At 39.6% G+C, this 20949-nt stretch overlaps 1 protein-coding gene and 1 pseudogene across 1 annotated transcript; one reads left to right on the top strand and one right to left on the bottom strand.

Moving 5' to 3' along the window:
- The first annotated feature begins 865 nt into the window (after window positions 1–865).
- Window positions 866–15381, top strand: LOC140233369 (uncharacterized). Its single transcript, XM_072313475.1, has 17 exons — window positions 866–1059; window positions 1538–1581; window positions 2252–2463; window positions 3704–3816; window positions 4317–4421; window positions 5296–5347; window positions 6429–6548; window positions 7338–7442; window positions 7929–8040; window positions 9287–9402; window positions 9679–9790; window positions 10616–10747; window positions 11163–11235; window positions 12104–12236; window positions 12786–12926; window positions 14375–14538; window positions 15225–15381. Exons 1-17 carry the CDS (start codon window positions 866–868, stop codon window positions 15379–15381), a joined length of 2085 nt encoding a protein of 694 aa, XP_072169576.1.
- Window positions 15382–20056: 4675 nt separating this feature from the next.
- Window positions 20057–20651, bottom strand: LOC140232579 (uncharacterized; annotated as a pseudogene).
- Window positions 20652–20949: the final 298 nt, after the last annotated feature.

The raw sequence follows: 20949 nt of genomic DNA, 5'->3' as shown, positions 1-20949 counted from the left end.
CGAGGCGTTGGGCACGCTGTGCAGCAGCTTGCTGGAAGTTGATGACAAAACAAAAGAGTCATCTATGCACAGTGAAGCTTGAAGGTGGTCATAAAAAATCAGCACCAAAGGTTAACCTCCCGTGACAAAATTTTACCACGCACAAAAGCATAGGTTTCTACATGTACCGATGGTTGAATTTTGGAAAGCGTTATGGTCAAATTATGGGCGGCTTGGGAAGGAGTCCCCCTTCCCCCCCCCCCCCCTTTTCACTTCTACACACTTCGTCTAAAATTTGACTGCCGATGTTCAACTACTTCATTACTTGTTATCCTTTTTGCCTGTGGTGAAATTGCATGGTACGGGAAGAAATACAGTAATGGTAGTGAGTGTTCTTATCAGTCTTCATTCTCTGTATCGGCCCCTACACCACCAAGGTTGACTATGGGCAAAATCATGTAGGTTTCTACAACATGTAGCAGATGGTCAAATTTTGGATGTCATTGTGGTCGACTCGTGGGTAGCTTTCGTTACTCTGCATTTACAGGCTCTTCTTGAAATACTGAAGACTGCCGGCACTGTCACTTCATACAGCGTACATGGTAGTACCTATAGTACGCTAAACCATTGTGTTCATTATAACCCCTGGAAGGGGGGGGGGGGGGGGTATAGGATGGTTTATAATGCATGAAAGCTGATTTCACTGCTACTTGCAAAGTGAACCAAAATGAGCCCGTTTGTTCTTTCTCCTTGCCAGTGACCAATGTTGCATTTGCAATGCCTTAAACCACCCAAACAAACTAGAAGATCAGCGAATGTTGGGGAAGTAGGTACAACTTACACTTAAAAATCTCTTGCATTTTTCAGGATAACATTTTAAGACAAAATGGAGGAGAATTCTGGAGGAGGTCCCTTGAAGATGTTTTCTCTTCGTGATGGAGTCATCTTGGTGGGTCTGTCTGTGGTAGCGACATTTCTTCTCCGGGTACAGCAGAGTTTCAGCCTGGTCCCCTCATGGCGCTATGAAGTCACAACAGGGTTCAGTGAGGAGAGCTCCAATATGAAGACCTTGAAGAAACTGTAGGTGCATGTCATTGGGTTTTTTTTTTTTTTTTTTTTTTTGTCTGTATCAGTGTTTGTATCAGTTTAAAACTTCAGATGTCTCATTCATGTTATTCTTAAATGAGATCTATCATACACATGTAGGTCCCCTTCCCCTATTTGATGTGTACATGTAACAATTGGTGAAGAACACAAGCTGTTTTGTTACCTGTCTTGGTACAAAATTTGGTATCTAGGGCATGTGAAAACAGAAACAAAAAACAAACAAACAACAAAGTACACTTCTAGTTTGTAAGAATCCTTCAAAGAGTACAGATTCTATGGAAAAACTTAAACAATGCACAGCATTATTTTGATAGCCTCTTTTCAGCATACGTTGATGAGATGATATCTGGTCCCCAGAGATAATCTGAGAAGACATTTTCTTGCTTGCAATGAATAGAGACATTCATCTTTACATGTTATTATAATTAGCCTTTCATCATTTTATCAACAGGCCAGTTCCACTGGTGGCTGACATTGAAAGCGATGGTCAGAATGGTAAGTTTAAGTTCATAAAACTGAATAGTAAGCATCTTGAAGCTCTGTGGGTTTTGGGTAGAAGAAAAGGGCACTCATGATACAAGCATTTTGATGAGCTGTTGTGATTTTTATATTTCACTTCATTTCTATACAATATGATGAATGTCAGCTGGTGACCCACACATCAGTTTCTCCTTTTCATGTAGGAAAAGATTTTACCACTTATCAAGAGAAAGCCATTTTGCACCAAATTGCTTCATTTTGCAATTTAAGTAGCAGTAATGTTTTCTAACTCCAGATTCAATTAGTATTCATTTGTACATCCTGGTACTGTCTGTTGGAATGGTGTAATGTGAGATGTCAAAGGGGTGTTAGATTGAACACTTCAATATTTTATTATTTTTATATTTCATTTGAGAAGGTTTAGCAAGAAGGAATGGCTCATGCAATGTTGCACACTGGCACTGGTTCGACGGTTCCTGACCAGTAGAATCACTGTCGGACCAGTAACTTTTCAGGAATGGACCAGTAAAAAATTGGAAGACTAGGTACCTACTGGTCCAACAGACAGGTTGGACCAGTAGAAAAAATGGGTTAGTGTGCAGCCCTGGCTTTTGTGTGTGACTTCTTGTTGACACAATGGAGTATATGGTTCTTTTACTTTTTTTTTTCATATTTGTTGCCATAGAGATACTTTTAGCTACCAAGGACCCATCTCTCATGCTGCTCAGGGCCTCCAAACTCCTCCAGGAGTCCAAGGCTCTGCCCTATCTAAGCACACTGGATGAATTTTCACTCCTCTCCAGTGGAGAAGATGCACAGAAGGATAGGAGGAGACCAGTTGCCATGGCAACAGGCTACCTTGAGCCACTGGTATCTAAAGACCAAGTCCGTAAGCAGGTGCGTGTGTTTAACATGCTGCTGATCTGATGTCTGTGCCGATGCATCTTATATTTCTTGTTCATCAGTTTCCATGAGTGATCAGTACAACTCATTTTGACACAAATGAAATTATCATGAATTTGAGACAAGATCCACTTTACTGCACTATACTATATTCCCTACCCTGTATGTACACTGACATAGAAATAGTCAAAAGGGCAAGTGTCATCCGTCAGCATGTGTTGTGAGATCTGTTTTACCTACCGGTACTGTAAAAGTGGAAATTTTCGCGGTGTTGAAATTTTCACGTATTTCGTGCAACCAGAAACTAGCATGAAAATAAAAGCATGTGAATGTTTTTGCTTGTTTTACATTCCAGTAGTTGATGTCTTGATTGTACAGAATTAAAAACACACGAAACTTTTCTTGTAAACCCTGCCAAGCGTGAAAAATTAGTAGTGCGAAAATATCCACTTGTATAGTATATGTGAACACATGTACAGTAAGCTCTTGTCAAATTAGTAAAATACATTTTTGTAGCTACAGTATAATACTACATAATATTTCAGAAATTGGGGGGGGGGGGGTATAGTGTATTTTCAAAATGTTGCAGTAAGAAGCAAATCATGATACTGCAAATGCACTTCATGGTATGCATTTTTTAACAAATTTATTGCTGTATATGCCACATATTTCGTGAGTGTGATATTTGGTGGATTAGGATTTTTGAAACAATTTTGCAGGTGGTTAAACTGTCAAAGAAGAACCACATTGATGGATTGAAAAAAATTGTTACCCCTTTTCAGGTTTATAACTTCTACTTTGGAGATGATAGACAGCACATTTGGGTTTACAATGGCTGGATATTATTTGTATGAGTTATTATTTATGTGAATGCTAGTACCAGTTGAATTAAGAAATTCACAAGAATAGAAATATAACACAATATATGTTGTACATTGAATTTAGGTGCACATGCCAAGCAAGACCAAAAAAAAAAAAAAAAAAAAAAAAAAAAGCAAGACAGATTGACATACCTGGTACTTGGACACTTGGACAGACTGCTTATTGAGCACTGTTTTAATGTCAGTTGTGTAGTGTTAGTACTTGAAAGTGTTTTAGGTGTGCCACATAGTGTTATTTTATGCAAGACTTTGCTTACTCAATAGAGCAAAATTGGAAAGATCTGCATTTGTTGTGAGAATGGGAGCATGGAAATTAGCAGGAGTTCACATTTTTTCCTGCAACTTCCCCTCAGGTTATTGTGGTCTTGTGTGCAGACTGGACAGTCATGTGTCTCAACAGTGACTTCAAATTGTTGTGGACAGCATCATTGTCCAATGCCTCTTGGAGTCAAGAACATGTGATGAGGTAAGCATGAATGATTCCTCTAGTTTTGTATACTGCCCTCTATTGTCTGTCTACATAACTGCTGGAGTTAATAAAAATGACAAAAATCATAATAGTCTAGGTGTCAACAGCTGGACCTTGTTTTGCTGTCCACTTGATATTTTTTTTTAATGGTTTTACCTTATTTTGAGGGTGCTGAATCCAAAGCTGTTTCATGAAGTCATCACATAAAAGTATTTACATAAATCTTGGAATGGCCAAAGTCGCACATATGTAGCTATGAAAGACTTTCAAAGAGAAGTAAAAGCCATTTCATGAAGTCTCTCATAAGTGTGTGTTCTGAGCAAAAGTGTTTTGAAATAGTTTAAAATCATCAAATCTTTTTAACTCTTCATCATTAAAAAGGAAATATATGGGAAATTCAATTTTTGCTGGTAATCTTAAACATCTCATAATCCTGAAGAATACAAAAGTTGCATGAAATGATTTTATGGTCAAAGTGAATCCTTTTCTCTTTTTAGTGAGGCAGCTGTCTTAATCCTGCCCCACAGCCTCAGACCAGGAGATGATGGACTTATCATTGTGGGAGCAAGGATCTCTGACAGACACCTTCATAGACCACTCAGGTAAAACAGTTTATTTCTCTTAGCATCTATTGCAACAAGCCCATCCAAAAAGAATAGGAATAAATGCTACATAATTGTATGTATGTTGTGTGCAGTTGTAACTGTGTGTGAACAAGTTGTATACTGTATATAATGAATGTTAAGCAATGAATTTTGAAGAAAAAAAAATTAAAATTTGGGCACCCTGCTGCAGCTAACATGATTCATACTGAAAGGAACATGTATAGTGTAAAACTAAATCAGATTCTTTTTCTGTTGTTATTTTTACATGAAATCAGCATCAAACATCATGTGATGACATAATTAGTGTATTGCATATGATTGTATGAGCAAATCTGTGATTTGGAGGAATATTTGGGATTTAAGAGAAATTAAAATAGAAACTATCAATGTATGCAAAGGTATAAAGAAGTGGTTTAAAAGTTTAAAAGCTTTCAGACTTGAATTTGTATTAAATCCATCATATATCAGTAGATTTATGCTCTTAAGTCAAAACATATTTTAAATGAATAAATAGCTCTTGGAATTGTGAGAAAGTGAAGCAACTACAATAGTAAAGAGAATATCTACCTGAGGAACGTACACTGGTACATGTAGCAAATCTTCACTGATAGTTAAAATATCGAATGGAAGTGAAAATGTATTTGTATTTGTTTGTTATAATCACTGGGTGAATAGTAGTGATTATCTGTTAGAATGTAACTTTTCTGTTGATGTAGTATCGTAATGTATGCGTATACCCATATCAAACCATGTGAAAACTGAATTTCCTTATTGGACAATAAATCAAATCAAATCGAATCAATCAAATTAAAGCATTTTTTAGGTACAAGAGATCTCGACTTATGATTAATCATTCTTGTTCACTTCACAGGCACAGTCATAATCGTGACCAGGAAGGGCATGGATCTCACACTGCCAAGAAGGTAGAGAAATGTATTTGCAAACCACATTTAAAGGGTGTGTACAGTTCTGGTCGAGGTGAGGATTTAGCTTTTAACGTTTTGCGAGATATTCAGAAACCACTCTACAATGTATGAGATGTCAAAGAGCATGCAGTTCTAAGGGGTATCAAAAGTTTATTCGATGAAAATCGGTTTTGAAATGGCTGAGATATCCAAAAACAAGGTGAAACAAAGAGATCCTAATAAAGTTGTGGCATGTCGCCTTTTATTATTAGCACTTTTTTGGATATCTCAGCCATTTGAAAACCAATTTTCATCAAATAAACGTTGAATCCTTCTTAAAATTACGTGCTCTTTCATATTTTATAAGAGGCTTTTCATTATCTCACTTAGGAATGTTCAAAACATGAATCCCCACCTCAACCAGTACTGTACAGTCCCTTTAATGTATAAGAGTGTATTTGAAATATCTGTTTACCACCATGCGTTTTGTCTGGTGGGGATGAGATACCATGAGTGGTTTAACCCATAGAGGATGAGTCCCGAGTATACTAGGGCAGGTGTCTATGGAAAATGCGTGTTGTAGCAAAATCAGCCCTTCCTCAATGGGATCTTGAATCATACATATAGAAAGTAGCACATCATATGCTCAGTTACCTACTAGAAAGTTGTTTTGAATGAAACTGAATAACAGTAATGAGGCAGATTGCCATGAGGATATGTAACAGGTATCTTGTGGGAGACCTCAATTAATCATTGTAGTCACATGACATTGCTAGCGATTTTGCAAAGATTTTTGACTGATTTATGAATATTCCAGGTTTCATCTGCAGGTTTCATTTAAAATGCCATTTCTCCCCAAATTCTGTGACCACAAGTGTCTATTACAAAAATAGTAAAAATACTGTTAAAAAGCAACAACAACAAAGCAAAAAGCAAATGAACAAATAAAAATGCCTTTTCAGCTCTCAGAAAGTGTTGTTTACAAGGTCGGTATTTGTGCTCCAATATCAAGTGGTTTGTATTTACATGTGGTGTCATAAGCACAGTGTTAGTTTGCCTGTTACCTTTATACCCACTCTCTGTGTATGTGTGAGAACAGGCTGGTGAGGAAACGCAGGATGTCGGACACTTCTCCACCTTTGCTCTGTCTGGTCGCCATGGCAACATCAGATGGCATCATCTACCTGGTGATTTTGAGGAAGTTGTCAATACAGAAGAGGTAATGTCTAACAATTTTACAAAGTTCCCATACAGCATACCACATCACTTGATGCAAATTTGTTTGCTCCCAGCAGAAGAATTGCACCAGTCAGTGCAAATCTTAATGAAAATGAATGAAACTGTAATTCATCAAGTTGAAAACTCTTCTTCAAGCTTTAGACTGTGTCTGGTATTAAGATGTGCTGAAATTTTAACAAATTAAAGGAACTTGTGGATGAAGTGTTGCAGGAATAAACTTTCTGCAGAAAATGTTTGCATATTTAGCAGAAAATAAATGATAAAGAGTGTTGATGGACAATTACTAAAGACTGTTTTGTTTCTAATGAATTCCTAGACTGTCCTGCTAGAACCAAATCTATCTCTGGCCGTGAAGCATTCATTTCTCCCTTTTTGGGTGCTATGTTCTTTGACACATCTGCTGGTATTCACAAAGGTGTTTTAAAGGTGGTTTATGCAAATTTCTTCTGTGTAAAAACATGTAACAGATCGTGTACGCCCGTAGACATCCAATAATAACCTCATGTTGATACTCACAAGTGTATGGTGTGCCTATTTCACACATGTTTTAGTCTGTGGGCTAAATTTAGACGGTGGTTTTGATTTGAACCACATTTGTGAATACAGGCCCTAGTGTTTAAGAATGTGTGACTAGTCAGAACAGATGGCTACAGTGCAGGGTGAAGGGGCCTTTTTTTTTTTCAATTGATATTGTACAAGAGTATGTCTTCATCCTTTTGTGGTTGATGTGAAAAAGAAAACTAGAAATGTTAATTCTTTTGACCGTTAGGAGCTGTTTAAAGGAGTTCACTTCAAGCTGAACCTGAGGAAAGGATGGGGCCACCGCGGGGAAGTGAAATGGAGCCAGTACAGCCAGGCATTGCTGGACCAGATGGTAAGATGGCAGGACCTATTTCATGGCATGTCCACCCACACAAACTACAAGATCATCCACATCACAGACCTATCTACCAAAGAAATTCCAGTTGCCCTTGGGTATGTAGGACAAGTTAGGTGTTCACATTGCAGGTCAAAAAGAGCAAACGACATCCACATCAACAACAAGAAGAACAAAGCAAAACAAAATGATATGTAGGTACTCAATAAAACAGGAATTTACAGAAAATTGAATTTGTGCTTTCAGCTTTGCAAGTAGCATTGCGGTCTATGTTTTTCCTAGTTCTTTTTTTATTGGTATTTTGTTTGTTTTTCATGTTTTAGGTTTTTATCAGCCACATTGCAACAACAAAGACAGGAGAGGAGAGGATAGGAGAGGCTATCATTGTCTTGTTCGTAAGAGATGTTGACAAGAATATGTCATCATTATGTTTGATCAGTAAGTGCGATGATATCAGATGTACGTCTGCTTGTGGTTTTCCAGCCTTTCAGGTGGCTCTCAAGCGCTGACACCAAAATTGAGATAGCTGACTTCAGAAAGGATGGACTGCAGAAGAATCAAAAGGAAGATGAGCAAGTGTTATCCGTATCGAACTGTGAGTAGAGTGCAGAAGCAGTAAAGTTTTATGCTGACGGTAATCAAAAGAGACATGGCATAGAAAAGATTGACACTGCCTAAGATTTTCTGGTTACTGATACAATGACAATTGCAAATGTAGAAGTTGACTGGAGTTATGATTGTGTCATATCTATTTCATTTATGAGAGATTGTGATAGACTTGTAATAACCACAGTGCGTTATTGTTCATGTGGTTGTATGAGACTACTACAAAAGATGTGCAGCCACAAATGTTTTGACATCGTATAGTGTGGCAGTTGCAAATTTTAATTGTGTTTACTTTCTGTATTAGAGTCATTGAGCGCATTATAGTCCGTATAACACTTTGTACTTTCTGCTGTATACACCATATATTTAGCGAGTATAATTTTTTCACAAATTACTGACAATTCCATGAGCGGTTAAACGTGCGATTGGAGAGTAGAGGATACATGAAGGAAATGTATGTATGCACATTGTGTTGATGTTGAGATCAGAGTTAATTAATGCGTGTGTTTTTAAATTCACAGATAGCACCCAACTTGCAAAATTCACGAAAATAAAAACTTCACAAAATATAGGGCATATGCAGTATTACAAGTCACTGTGGTGATATCACAAGAGGGCAGCAGAGCACTGCCTCATTTTTCAGAATGTATAAAAAGACCTCACAAAAATAAAGAAAGAAAGACCTCCATTTTGTATCCCTTCTATGGGATGGATTATCTGGCGTTCTAAGTGCAGGAATTGGGTCAGCTTGTCTTTTTGTGTTTTGACCCCAAGAAGTCATGTGTGAGGCAGTCATATTGAGTTAGTTTGCTGTCCTGCTTCTGTGTTGGAATGCTCTTGCCCTACTTCTGTATTGCTCATTAATTATGAAAAGCTAGTAATTTACTAATTTGTATCCCAAAATCAAAGTTTACCCTTAGTTAGATCATATTTTATGTATTTATTTTCTTTGCAAAATTTTATTTATGCAAAAGTTACAGAAAACCAATGAATGAATGAATGAGTGAGTGAGTGGATGGATGGATAGATGGATGGATAAATGAATGAATGAGTTAGTGAGTGGATGGATGGATGAATGAATGAATGAATGAATGAATGAATCAGTTAGTGAGTGAGTGAGTGGATTGATGGATGGATGGATGGATTGATTGATGGACGAATGTGTGAAAGATGTAACTGTCATGATGGTACAAAAATGCACATGTCATGATCATTCTTCAAATATTCCCTGCTAGTTTTGACATCCAGCCTCAAGGAACATGTTGCAGGACATCACTCCGGTGACCTCCCTCCACACTCGGCTGCGGAGCACGTCAAGAACCCAACGGCCATCGTAATCCATTCCAGCAAGGTAAGGAAGCCCACAGATAACATTTCAACAACCACATTCTTACCTTTACTTGACTTTATCAAACCTCATGATCTCTTCAACATAAAGGTTGTGGCACCTTTCAAACAGAGTAACGATTTGGTTGTAAAAAGCATTTTTTTTTTCAACTGCATCACAACAGCTATTGTGATCATTCATCATCCCCTGCCTGTCATTCGTAAATTTTTGACATTTTCAACTTCTTCTTCTTCTCTTTTAATTTTGATGCCGCTGCTTTATCCTTGTTTTATCTCACAGGGCATTGAGGTTCTTGAGCTGAGGACGGGAAGGCCACTTACAAGGCTGTCCTTGTCTGCCACGGCATCCTACGCTGACGTCAACAAGGACGGAACCCTTGACCAGGCTCAAGGTCAGTCAGTGGTCAAAGCTTTAGAAGCCCTCACCTGTTCAGTAGGCTGTTGTGCTGAGTATTTCACATTTCTGGTTGTTATTTTTGCTATCTTAGAACAAGTCTTTCAACAGTTGGCTGTTCTACTGAATTAGAATTTATGGTTATACATGTATTTCTAGAGATTAGGAAGTTGCTATGTCATATTAACCTGTTTTGCTAAATGCATTTTATTGCTATGAAACCAGGACCCTGTTGCATAAAAGTCAAGATCAAACATGAGTGAGCAAATTAAACACAAGTCTCTATATACTAAAATCTGATTGGCTGATACCTGGCTTATATTTGACCTTACAATTTATGTTTGATTGCATTTCTTTTTTATGCACAGGGCCCTGGTTGTAAGAGAAGCTTGTGGCAAGCTTTCTTGAAAGACCAACATTTGTTGCAAATATTTGTATCAAATTTCATCATGTTGAGTAAAACTGGTCTACAGTGTATTTCCCCATATGATTTCATCGTTCTATGGCTCATACCGTAAAGCTCATATAGATCAAAGGTGCTCTTTGTTTGAACATAACAATAAGATATGTCCTCTGATTTCCGTTGTTGATCCCGTGACTTTTATAAGTCACCTTCCACAGCGGTCCCTTGCATTATTCTGTGTCCATTTGTGATTACAAGTAGGGACGGGTAACTCTGAAAAGCTGATCCACAATTTTCATTTTGCAATTTAGTTTGTTTGTTTGCTCTGACAAAAGAGGATAAATTTGACTTGACTGAGTGAGTTAGGTTATGGAAGATTGTATTTTAGATTCTAAAATTTTGAGACGCTTTTCTCTGCAGCTCAGTTTACTGAATCTGGTGATGCAGACAATTGTGTGGCTGTTGTCAGGAGTGGACATCCTCCCCACTCAGTGCTTTACAATGGCTCCATCTGCTACCCATCCTCTCTCTGGGCAGCAATGTCATACCCTTGTAAGTGATGCAACATTATCTTCACATTCCTTAATATTGGAGCACACAGATCAAGTATAAAAGATTCAACATGTATTGTAGAAATCCCCCAAATGTATGTGTTTTCATGTGATTATAACATTTTTGCATCTTGCAATTTGCTGATAGGATTATAAGTGGTGTTACAATCATTAGAAATCATGAGGAATTTCAAATTTCCAAAATGTCCATATCTTTCATGTTCTATAAATGGTTTCCGTGAAATGTTAATTTGTTTTGTTAGAATTTACTGTGTGTATCAAACTCATTTGAACATGGATTTAAAGAATTACTGTGATGTTTGCAATATAAACAAATTATCAATGTGGCATATGATTCTTCATGATAGGACATTGAGACATATCTATCAATGGTTGCATCCATCTTCTACCAACAGGGGCATATATCACTGGGAAGGCAGACGTCAGGGAAAACCGAGAGCTGAGCCTCCCCCCATTAGTGCTGGAAAGGTTGGTAAACCCCATCAGGGCCTTCATAATGGATTGCAGTTCACGGGTGGATCCAGGACAGAATCAAAGGGGGGTACACGCCCCCATTTTTATCATTTTATTTCTTTTGTTTTAACAAAAAATAAAGAAGGGGCATGCGCCCGTTGCGCCCCTCTCTGAATCCGCCACTGCGGTTAGCCCTTTCTGTGCTAGGGACTTTGGGCAGTGTGTACTACGCTATGGGGTTATTTGTACCAATCAGCACTCAAGGCGCACAAACGGTTAACATTGTATTCTAACAGGTTGAAAGTGGTGACGATGGAGTTGAAGGAGAATGAAACTCAAATATATGTGTGAATGTATGTAATGCAGAAATAGAAGTAGAACATGTCAGTGAGGTTTTGAGGAAAATTAGACAATATTTTCAAAAATTATGAATTTTTAAAATTTTAGTACTGCTATTGTTTGATAGAGGGTAAAAGCTCATGGCTTACATCTTTCACAAGGCAGGGGGACTTAGCCATATCTTTCTAGATAATCAGTGTCATGGTAAAATGCAAATAAAAGAAAAAAAAACACAAATATATGTCAGTCAACAGTTTATAGGGCAATACAATGTTGCATATTCATTAGCATATTTCATACATAACACTACTGTCAGACTTGTAGATTGGTAAAATTAGTGAAAAATTCTGTTAGTCTGTTTAGTTATCTAGTTATTAATTATAAAAGAAATGTTGTATAAAAAGTGTGAGAAGGGTCTCAACTTTCAATTTGTGACAAGTTGAGATCGTGTAACGATAGCATCCATGCCATCTGCTGAAGAGAAAAGTTGAAGTGGGGGGCTGTTTTAGCTTTTATTTCATCTCCACACCATTGCCCTACTCAGTGTTGCCAAGAGACGAGGATTCATCAGCCACCTCCTGGGTCTGTCCATGGCTAAACCTGGAATGGACATGGTCTTTGTGGCCAGCAACGGGAGAGTGACCAGCTATGGCCCCCAAGGGCAGTTTAACTGGCAGGTAACCCAAGAAAAAATCAACCCCAGGTAGAAAGCTTGAACGGTCTAATTAAACTAAAAAAGTCTAAACCAGTATCGTATATAAAGAGAGTCTGGACAACTGCTAAATTGGACGCCATGTTGCCCAGCGTATTATGTGTTAGAGGGTTAATGTGTACGCTCATACGTTATATTGAAAGCAAACCAAATAAGGGGTAGTGAACAATAGACACCGCATATAAGCGCACTTTGGTAACAACATGGCTCCACAAAGATCACGCGACAGGCTTTAAAGCTCATAAGCCGAAAACCGAGTTGGCCAGACTCTCATTTTATACGGTACTGGTCTAAGCATGTTAAAACATTTTCACAGACAGGAAAATGTGTCCTTTTGAATGTGAAGAAATTCTCTTCATGTATGTGCCTCAAAATGTTAATATGACTTTAGGTCCAATGACAATGACCAATTTAATGGGAAAACCCTCATTTGAGTTTATTTCACGCATCACTGTGACAGTGTTTGTTTTACGTAATTGTGTTTTATGCTTTGTTTTGGCACCGTGTTTGCCAGGTTTCAACAGCTGCGATCTGGACTGAGCATCACATTGTGAGTGGGGCCCAGGGATACATCAACCAAGATTTGCAGAACATGTATCACTTGTCATTCACCCCAAGTATTCAGCTCACGTCTCTACAGGAGTACAGCAGGAAGGTACGGTTATAGAAACAGTATTCTGATGGTCGGGTATACATCACTTCCAATATAGCTTGAGTGAAAACAAACAGCTCACCTGTACATACGTGCAGAGCTTAGCGTGTTACCCTATACGTGCTTGCATGGCCTATGAATCTACATATTGATACAGATGACACTAATACGGCAAGGACATTATCAGAATTTGATCTTCCATCCTTTTCCATAATTTGTCAATTAAATTTCTTGTGGCTACTAGAAATTTTAAGATGGACCGTATTTGACAGTTTCGTGGAATTTCAAAGCCAATTATGGGAGAAAGTGGATAATTTTGTCTCAAAAACGTGTGCTGATTGATCAACTGTGCGTGGGTTCGTTTTTATTCCAACCGCTGCTAAATACCTCAAAGTCCAACCATAAAGGGATGGTATAGTTCTGGTTGAAACCTAACTTACAGGTTTCTAACATTTTTTGGTGAGATAGTGAGAAATCTCACATGAAACATGAAAGAGCCTTTAATTCCAAAAGGGATTCAAAGTTTATTTGATGAAAATTCATTCTGGATAGCTGAGATACCCAAAACAGAGCGATCCGAATAAAAGGTGAGACCCAACTTTTATTACGATGACTTTGTTTTACTCTATTTTTTTATGTCTCGGCCATTCCAAAATTGATTGTCATCAAATGAACTTTTAATTCCTCTTCGAATGGTATGCTCTGTACTAGTTCATAAGTAGTTTCTTTGTATCTCACAAAAAGTTAAAAGCCCAACCCTCACCTCAACCAATACTATACCATCCCTTTTGTCTTTAGTTATCTCACTGCCATGTCGGGACTGGAACCCATCAGGATAAGTGATATGGCTGTATAAATGAGAAATGGTTGCTTTTTTTTTAATCATCCTTAGAAGGATATATTATTTATACATGTGTGAAAGAGAAAATTTGGGATTCAACTTTCATTTTAAAAAGTTAGGATTTTTTTTTCATCCCAGTGTTTTGCAGTTAACTTTTGGGCTTCAGTTCGTTTGTCTCTCAGTCAAACAAACAAACCAACAAGCAGAATATATAGGTTTTTGCCCATTTCATGGAATTCTTCTCAACACATGAACCCCTGCTGGATCTTACACTGTTCCTTAATATGTGTTTGACAGACAGTGTACATGGCTACATACTCTGTAAAGGATTGATTTTATCACAAATATCTTTGCTGTAGAAATGATCAACTACTTTTAATTTCAGGGTTTGTGCTCCTCTACGCAAGGCATTCTTAAGGTACTATTTGTGTTGACATAAAGAATGTATCTTTTGCCTTTTACATTAGCGTAACTTGAGAACAATGGCATGAATAAAGTGGAACATATTATTGATTCATGCATATTTGTTTTAAATAATTTTAAGAAGACAATGTTACTAACCCATGTTGTTAAACTTTTGGAGTTCTTTTGTGTCTCTTTTGCCCTTCAGTCTTCTGCTGTCATTGCTGGCTGGGACAGCCTGGTTCTTCTTTCCCTGGAAACTGGGGCCATCTTGGCAGAGCACTCACTCCCATGCCAACCAACGGCTCCACTCATTGTCGGCGACTTCAACAATGATGGCTGGAATGATGTCGTGGTGCAATGCATGCACAGGTTGGTCCCACTCATTTTGAGTCTCTCCCTTTCTTTGACCCATTGCATGCTCGTGTTCCCTCGCATGTAGCTATGATATGCCTATATTATGGCTAAAGCATAATATGGGCATTTTGGTTTCTCCTTGAGGTACAGAACTCCAGTTTAAGTTTGATAATTCATTATACAGCTTCGGTTACACAATGTGAAACTATGCATAGTTTAATAAATGGTATTTTGCTTCAAGAAGTTTGGGCAGTCTGTCCACAAACTTGTCGAGAAGTTACCAGCGAAACTTGTTATGAAACTTGCTGCATGTACTTGGGAAGTTTCTCACTTCTTTGTGAAACAACACATAATTTCGAGTAGTTTGACCGACGTAAGGCTGAAACTTGGAGAAATATGTCACATGATCAGTTCCATTTCACATTGTTTACTCTTATTGCATAAACGACATTGAGGAGGTGGGGGAGAGGGGGGACTTAGGTACTGTAAAATCAGTTTTTGTCTCAACTTGCCTCATGCCACTTACTATTTAACAAATTATAAGTGGCTGTGAATCTATGCCAATAATTCACTGCTTTTCTTTTTTAATTAGTTGTTTTTTCCTCTTTGTCTGCCGGAGATATTTTTGCAAGTCAAACAAACAGTGTGATATTATGAGTATGTGACGTTTAAAATGCATCATATTTCTGTTTGAATTTCAGCTACCTGGGATTTTCCCTTCAGCAGCAGTCGCGCTACTGGGCCACAGCGGCGGTCGGCTTGGCCGTGGTAGTCATAGTAACAGCCCTCGCTTCTACCTGCATGCCTGACGACGAGCCAACAGAGGGGGCTGCAGAGGGGCATGAGCACCACAGGTGACGATGTGCATCACGGATTAAACGTCATTTGTGATTTTCAAGCGTTGTGGTTTGCCGTAACCGGCAGTCTTGCAACAGACAGTGGAGATGATGGTGGTTTGATTTTGGGGAGGTAAAGACTGCGTGAGACAAGAGAGACGGGTTAACGATCGGTCAGAGTAAGTACCGGATGGTGCCGGAGAAGTGAAGAAATCTAATTTCGACTGACAGACGTGCATGCATGTTTCATGTGAGCCAGTGAACATTACCAGTACTGTAAGTGGAAAACAGTTCATGATGTTGATTGATTCATAGGGCAGACTCCCAGCCATGAGGGACACATGTAGATAAAGAGGAAGTGTGTCTAGATACTTGGCTTTCTGTTGGTGGAATGGTTAAGGTTGAAATCTGGCACATTCTTGTTAGTGTGCCAGTACACCTGATAAGAGACCAGTTAAGCAACAGATTGCAATTCGTAGCAAAGCATTATAACACCAGGTGTCAGTGAGTTACCCGAAGATTACAACACTCTTTATGTCATGATCTTGTGTATCATCTGTATGAGAGGGAAAATTAGCTCCGGAGGTCTTTTACAAGAAGAAGCATGGAGATATGTCTAGTCTAACATTGTTCAGCGTCAGAGAAGAAATATGAGACTGTTCTGCACCTGCTCTCACAGTTGAGAGATGTGTGTTGGATATCCATTGTGAGAATTGCCAATTGGGAAGTAACCAATCTACTCATGTTGCTGTAGCTTTATGTGTGCTACACATGGAAACACAGTGTGTCAGAGAAATAAGGATGCTGCCACAGTGCATACTGTACATGTAAACTGTAGCCAGGCTGTTTTCAGGCATTCTTTTTGTGCAGGCCCCATACTGTAACGTAACACTTTCACCGCTGTGTCCACATTACTAAACTGGCTCGGGGATTCAAATATGGAATCCCGTGTCATGCCATTGCAGATCTCCTCACAACTCTCCTCACATATCCATTCCAATCAGACTCTGTATAACATGATAGATCCACACAGGTGTACAATACCGTTTCAATTAGATCAACTTTATTCTTCGATCTCAGCTCCGAGTACAGCACGGTATCACACACGTCACAGTCAAAGCTGGAGAGTAGGGGCAGTACACAGCTGCTCTTGATGTCTGCCTGTTGCCAACACACTGCTCTAGCCCTCGGTATGTTCTAGCCCCCGTGTGTCTACTGTCCTCAATCTATTGTGTGCGCTCTTCTGCTTACAGTACTACTTCCGAAGCGCACACACAGAAAATGCATGCTTGTCTAGCTACGCGATCCTTTGCTGTATGCGCATCATGTAGCACACACCCTGTGTGTACAGTACACACAGCAACTAACAAGTACATGTACTAGTGATTCCAGGCACACACATCGACAGGCCACTCACACACATACATACACAGAGAGAGAGTTAGGAGATGGGAAAGAGAGGGAGGGTAAAAAAAGGTAGAGTTAAGAGATACAAAGCATCAGAAAAACATGATGTGTAGTGGCCAATACAATGTACTGACATTACCTTGTATCTCGTAATCAATTTTGTTACAATACACAGTGTCTGCACTCAGCTTACTGTTGTACATGGTCCTTGCTTGTAGTTTGTAGATGCAGTCCCCAACGTCGTAACATAGGTTTTTGAAAAGTCTTTGCACAGTCTCTGTTTATGTAGTGACTGCAGACTCTGTCAACACCACAGGACTTTTACTGTGATTTTTGGGGATATACCACCTTGGCACTTCACACCAGGTGTCACAGAAACCACCACAAACCAATTACTGTAAAAGTGGATATTTTCGTGTGACTAATTTTTCGCGCTTGGCCGGGTCGGAAGAGTTTCGCGTGTTTTTAATTCCACGGAATCAAGACATCACGCACAGGCACATCTGGCAAGCAAAAATATTCGCGTGCTTTTATTTTCGCGCTAGTTTCTGGTTGCGCGAAATGCGCGAAAATTTGAACACCGCGAAAATTTCCACTTTTACAGTAACCCTTTCTATGCAAGTGACTCAAATGTGCATGTATTTTACACACATACTGGTAGACAGGAAATTAATTAGACATGCACAGGGTTAGGATTACCAGGCGCCTGATATGATAGGAAATACATCTGTACCACAACCTGTAACCACAAAATTACTATTCACTAGTCACCACAGCACTATGGTACTACACATTATTAACTACAGCTTCACCACATTCCCATTAAGACAGAACTACCAGACACCTTGTCCCACTGCAACCTTATACGTAACACATCACTTGCCTACATGCTAAAAAGTAATTCAGCTTGGTCCCAACATCTTGCAATTTTGCTATCTTTTGGTCCATCTAGGGATTTCCTCCTACAAAGGGTATAATAAGTGTGTCTTCATTGAATACTGGTACGTCAGTATGCTTTGATAGCACCATCCTAAAATCTGCTGTCGTCTGCCTAATGCTAGCAGCAGCGAATCGCTTTTGCCAGCCACTTCTTTTTCTCCCCTAGCAGGTGAGCCACTGCGTTTTGTGATGGCGTCCTTCTGGGGAATAGCTGTTTGTGTGTTAATCTAGATTTTCTATATTTCTAGTTTTCTACATGAACTAGTTGACTGAGACATTCTTCGCAAGTGAATTCTCTTTTAGCTCTATCTAGAGCAGCATGTTGGACGCGATGTCGTCCACTAGCTTGTACTGAGTGTCAAAACATTCTAGTTTCTAGATACAAGGCTGATCCTCAAGATACCTCTTTACGTCTTCCATTTTCTCATGAACTGGTTGACTGAGATATTCTTCACAAGTGAATTCTCTTTCAACTTCGTCTACAGTAGCATGTTGGACCTGATGTCATCCACTAGCTTGTACTAAATGTCAAAACATTCCGAGCAAGCCTAACATTATACCGTTGTCGCCTTATGTTGTATCTGCGTCGCAGAGCTGTGGCTAGAGGATTTGTGCGGTGCAGACTTTCTCTGACCGAAAACGCTGGATATGTATCCCCCTTTCACGTATTAACCCCATCACCATGGATTGACCTGCTGTTGGGCAAACCTGAAGAATACTGGAAACCAACTGATGAAGTTCATCATTATTGAGATCGTGGTATGCTTGCTCTCCTACTGGCATCCCTAGTTCATGCCTACAATTTCTCATTGTTCTCGGTGATATCCCCAGAATTTCTGTAATTTTCACCCATGAAAATCCAATATCACGCAGAAATTTCATCTGCACTAGGGATACATTACTGTATCCTTGGGCAACCAACACATCCTGAAGTCGTTCCGTCGTTGGGTGCAATTACGTCTCTACGTTCACATTGATTTTGTTCATTGCTTGCAGCACTCTCAGAAAGGGTTGAAAGTCTGGAAAGCAGGGATTGAACATTCCTATATTCATCATACAGTGCTGCGTTTATTGTTTATACTTGTTGTCATTTCAAACATACCCGTAGTTGATTCAGCCTTAGTTTAGCGATTGGCTGAGGGGTTTTTGGACTAGTTTACTTACTGTCAGGGGTAGGGCCGGGGAAAAAAATACATGAGGGCTAAGGGCAATTAATCCTCTAAAATGAAAAAAAAAATCATCTGTTAAAAAATCATTGTTGCGAGAGCATCATCCAAGAAGTGCACAGTTTATCTCCCACTATTTGCGACTGTGATGAGTTGGATTCGGCTAATTTTGTACCCTTTCCCTATGGCTTTATTCAGTTACATAGAAACCCAAGTACATGGTGTAATGTGCCAATATCACAGTGTATTAGCCATTCCTGAAAAATGTGGTGGCAATGGTTGCATGGAAAATTTTGTTAGTTTGGGTTGGGTGTTGGGTTTTTTTGTTTGTTTTTTCCATTGGGGCGGGCCCTGTGGTCACTTTCAAAGGAGACCGCAGCTGGCTGGACAGTAAGTTGCAAATGTGTACGGTCAGAGGCGGTAGCAGCTCATTGTCGGTGGCCAATGTGGCAGGGGCTTAGGGTTTTCTTCCAGCAGTTCTTGCATCTCTTTCTGGATCCACCTCTGTCTCGGTGTCCAGTAAGAGAGCTCACCGTTCATTATGACCTAAGGAAGGCGATGGTCTCCCATTCTTGAGACATGGTCAGCCCAGCGCCGTTGGGTTTTCATCAGCATGGCTTCGATGCTTGTGGTCTCTGCACGCTGAAATACTTCAATGTTGGTGATCAGTTCCTCCAGTGAATGTTGAGGATGGTGTGAAGACAGCGCTCACCATTAGCTCTCCTTCATTCCTAGCATGGCACGTGTACCGATGAACATTCTCTTTCTCAGTCAAATTCTTTTACTATTTGATTGAAGTTTTAGAGGGCAAGTGACAGAGATTACACTTTTAGTGGAATAGTAACAGTGGTGTTCTTAGAAAGATAATTTGTTTTTTCATATTAATGTAGTTTTTTTTTTTCTATAAATGCAGTTGCAGGCAGACAAAATGGTGATTTTTTCTCAAAGGGGATGACGCCATTTGTAGTTTGAGAGAATGGGTTCTGAAATGGCACAAAACATAGGCAGAGGTCGTCGAGACAGCTGACACAATATTCATGCACTTGTTCTGCCATAATTGAACTCTGTTATCTTGGAGTTCTCTCTCTCTTGGTTCATTACAGAAACTCATTCTTGTATGCATGTCATGGTAGCTTAAATTAGGCAGAGTTGACTCCACTTAACCTGTATAGCCTCTTCTTAAGCTTACCCTGCAAAACATGTACAATATGCCGAGTTGATAGATCCGGACTTCTTGTGGAGGCTCACCCATACCTTCCATGGCACGTTGTTTATATTCTGGGAGGGCCGGCACTCTGTTCTCAGGAAGCAGTAGTCGCTGTCACTAGCAATTCCATTGTACTGGATCTCCTTGACCCATCCAGAAGCAAAATAGCTGTATCCTTAATTTGCCATATTTATAGTCCGATAAGAGCCGTCTCTTAAGTGGGACATTGCCAATGTTTTCTAAGTATTACCCAATTTCTGGGACCATGGTTGGGGGCCATTTAGTGATGGCTTTCTGCTCACCTTCCCAGTCTTGAAGAGAGTCTGGATTGGGGAGCCTCAAATTAGTGTTCCTTACCATAAGAAGGTCCTCGAGTTTGCTAGCTCTCTCTTCTGATGGATCGGAGGTCGGTTCTGGGGCGAGAGACGGCACCTGCTTGGCTGCGAATACGAGCGCAACTAACTCATCTTTCCTCCCAGACACTTTTAGTTTCCTCTTCTTCAAGAAAGCTTTCAACTGTGGTACTGTCCACAAACGAATCTCGTCAATCAAAACTCCATCCTCCTCATCCATCGTCACAAATTTCACGCGGAAAAACTGCTAAATTAAATCACAAACTGGAGAAAGATACGAGCAAATGAAGCTTGAAGCACTATGAAAAGCCGACAGTGATCGAACGCGTCACACAACAGTACAGTAATCGGTATAGGTGGGAATGTGCATTGCATTGTATGCACGCACAGCGTTTTCGCACAGCTTGCTCGCGACCGAAAAAACTCCAGAACGGGCCCGATTGACCTCATGACCCGTGACGTCATAAAAGCCCTTCGTGCAACTCCGAACTCGCTTATTCCACCACCCTCATCCAACC

This window comes from Diadema setosum, chromosome 9 (genome assembly GCF_964275005.1).
Source record: "Diadema setosum chromosome 9, eeDiaSeto1, whole genome shotgun sequence".
NCBI lineage: Eukaryota > Metazoa > Echinodermata > Echinoidea > Diadematoida > Diadematidae > Diadema > Diadema setosum.
Note: the sequence above shows the minus strand (reverse complement) of the source record. Positions and strands in the feature narration are given on the sequence as shown.

What these genes read in the sequence shown, in the direction of transcription:
- LOC140233369 (XM_072313475.1), top strand. Translation starts at nt 866, where the DNA reads ATGGAGGAGAATTCTGGAGGAGGTCCCTTGAAGATGTTTTCTCTTCGT. An exon ending in AGTCAAGAACATGTGATGAG is followed by an intron (nt 3,817 to 4,316) that starts GTAAGCATGAAT and finishes TTCTCTTTTTAG; the next exon opens with TGAGGCAGCTGTCTTAATCC. An exon ending in GATCTCACACTGCCAAGAAG is followed by an intron (nt 5,348 to 6,428) that starts GTAGAGAAATGT and finishes GTGTGAGAACAG; the next exon opens with GCTGGTGAGGAAACGCAGGA.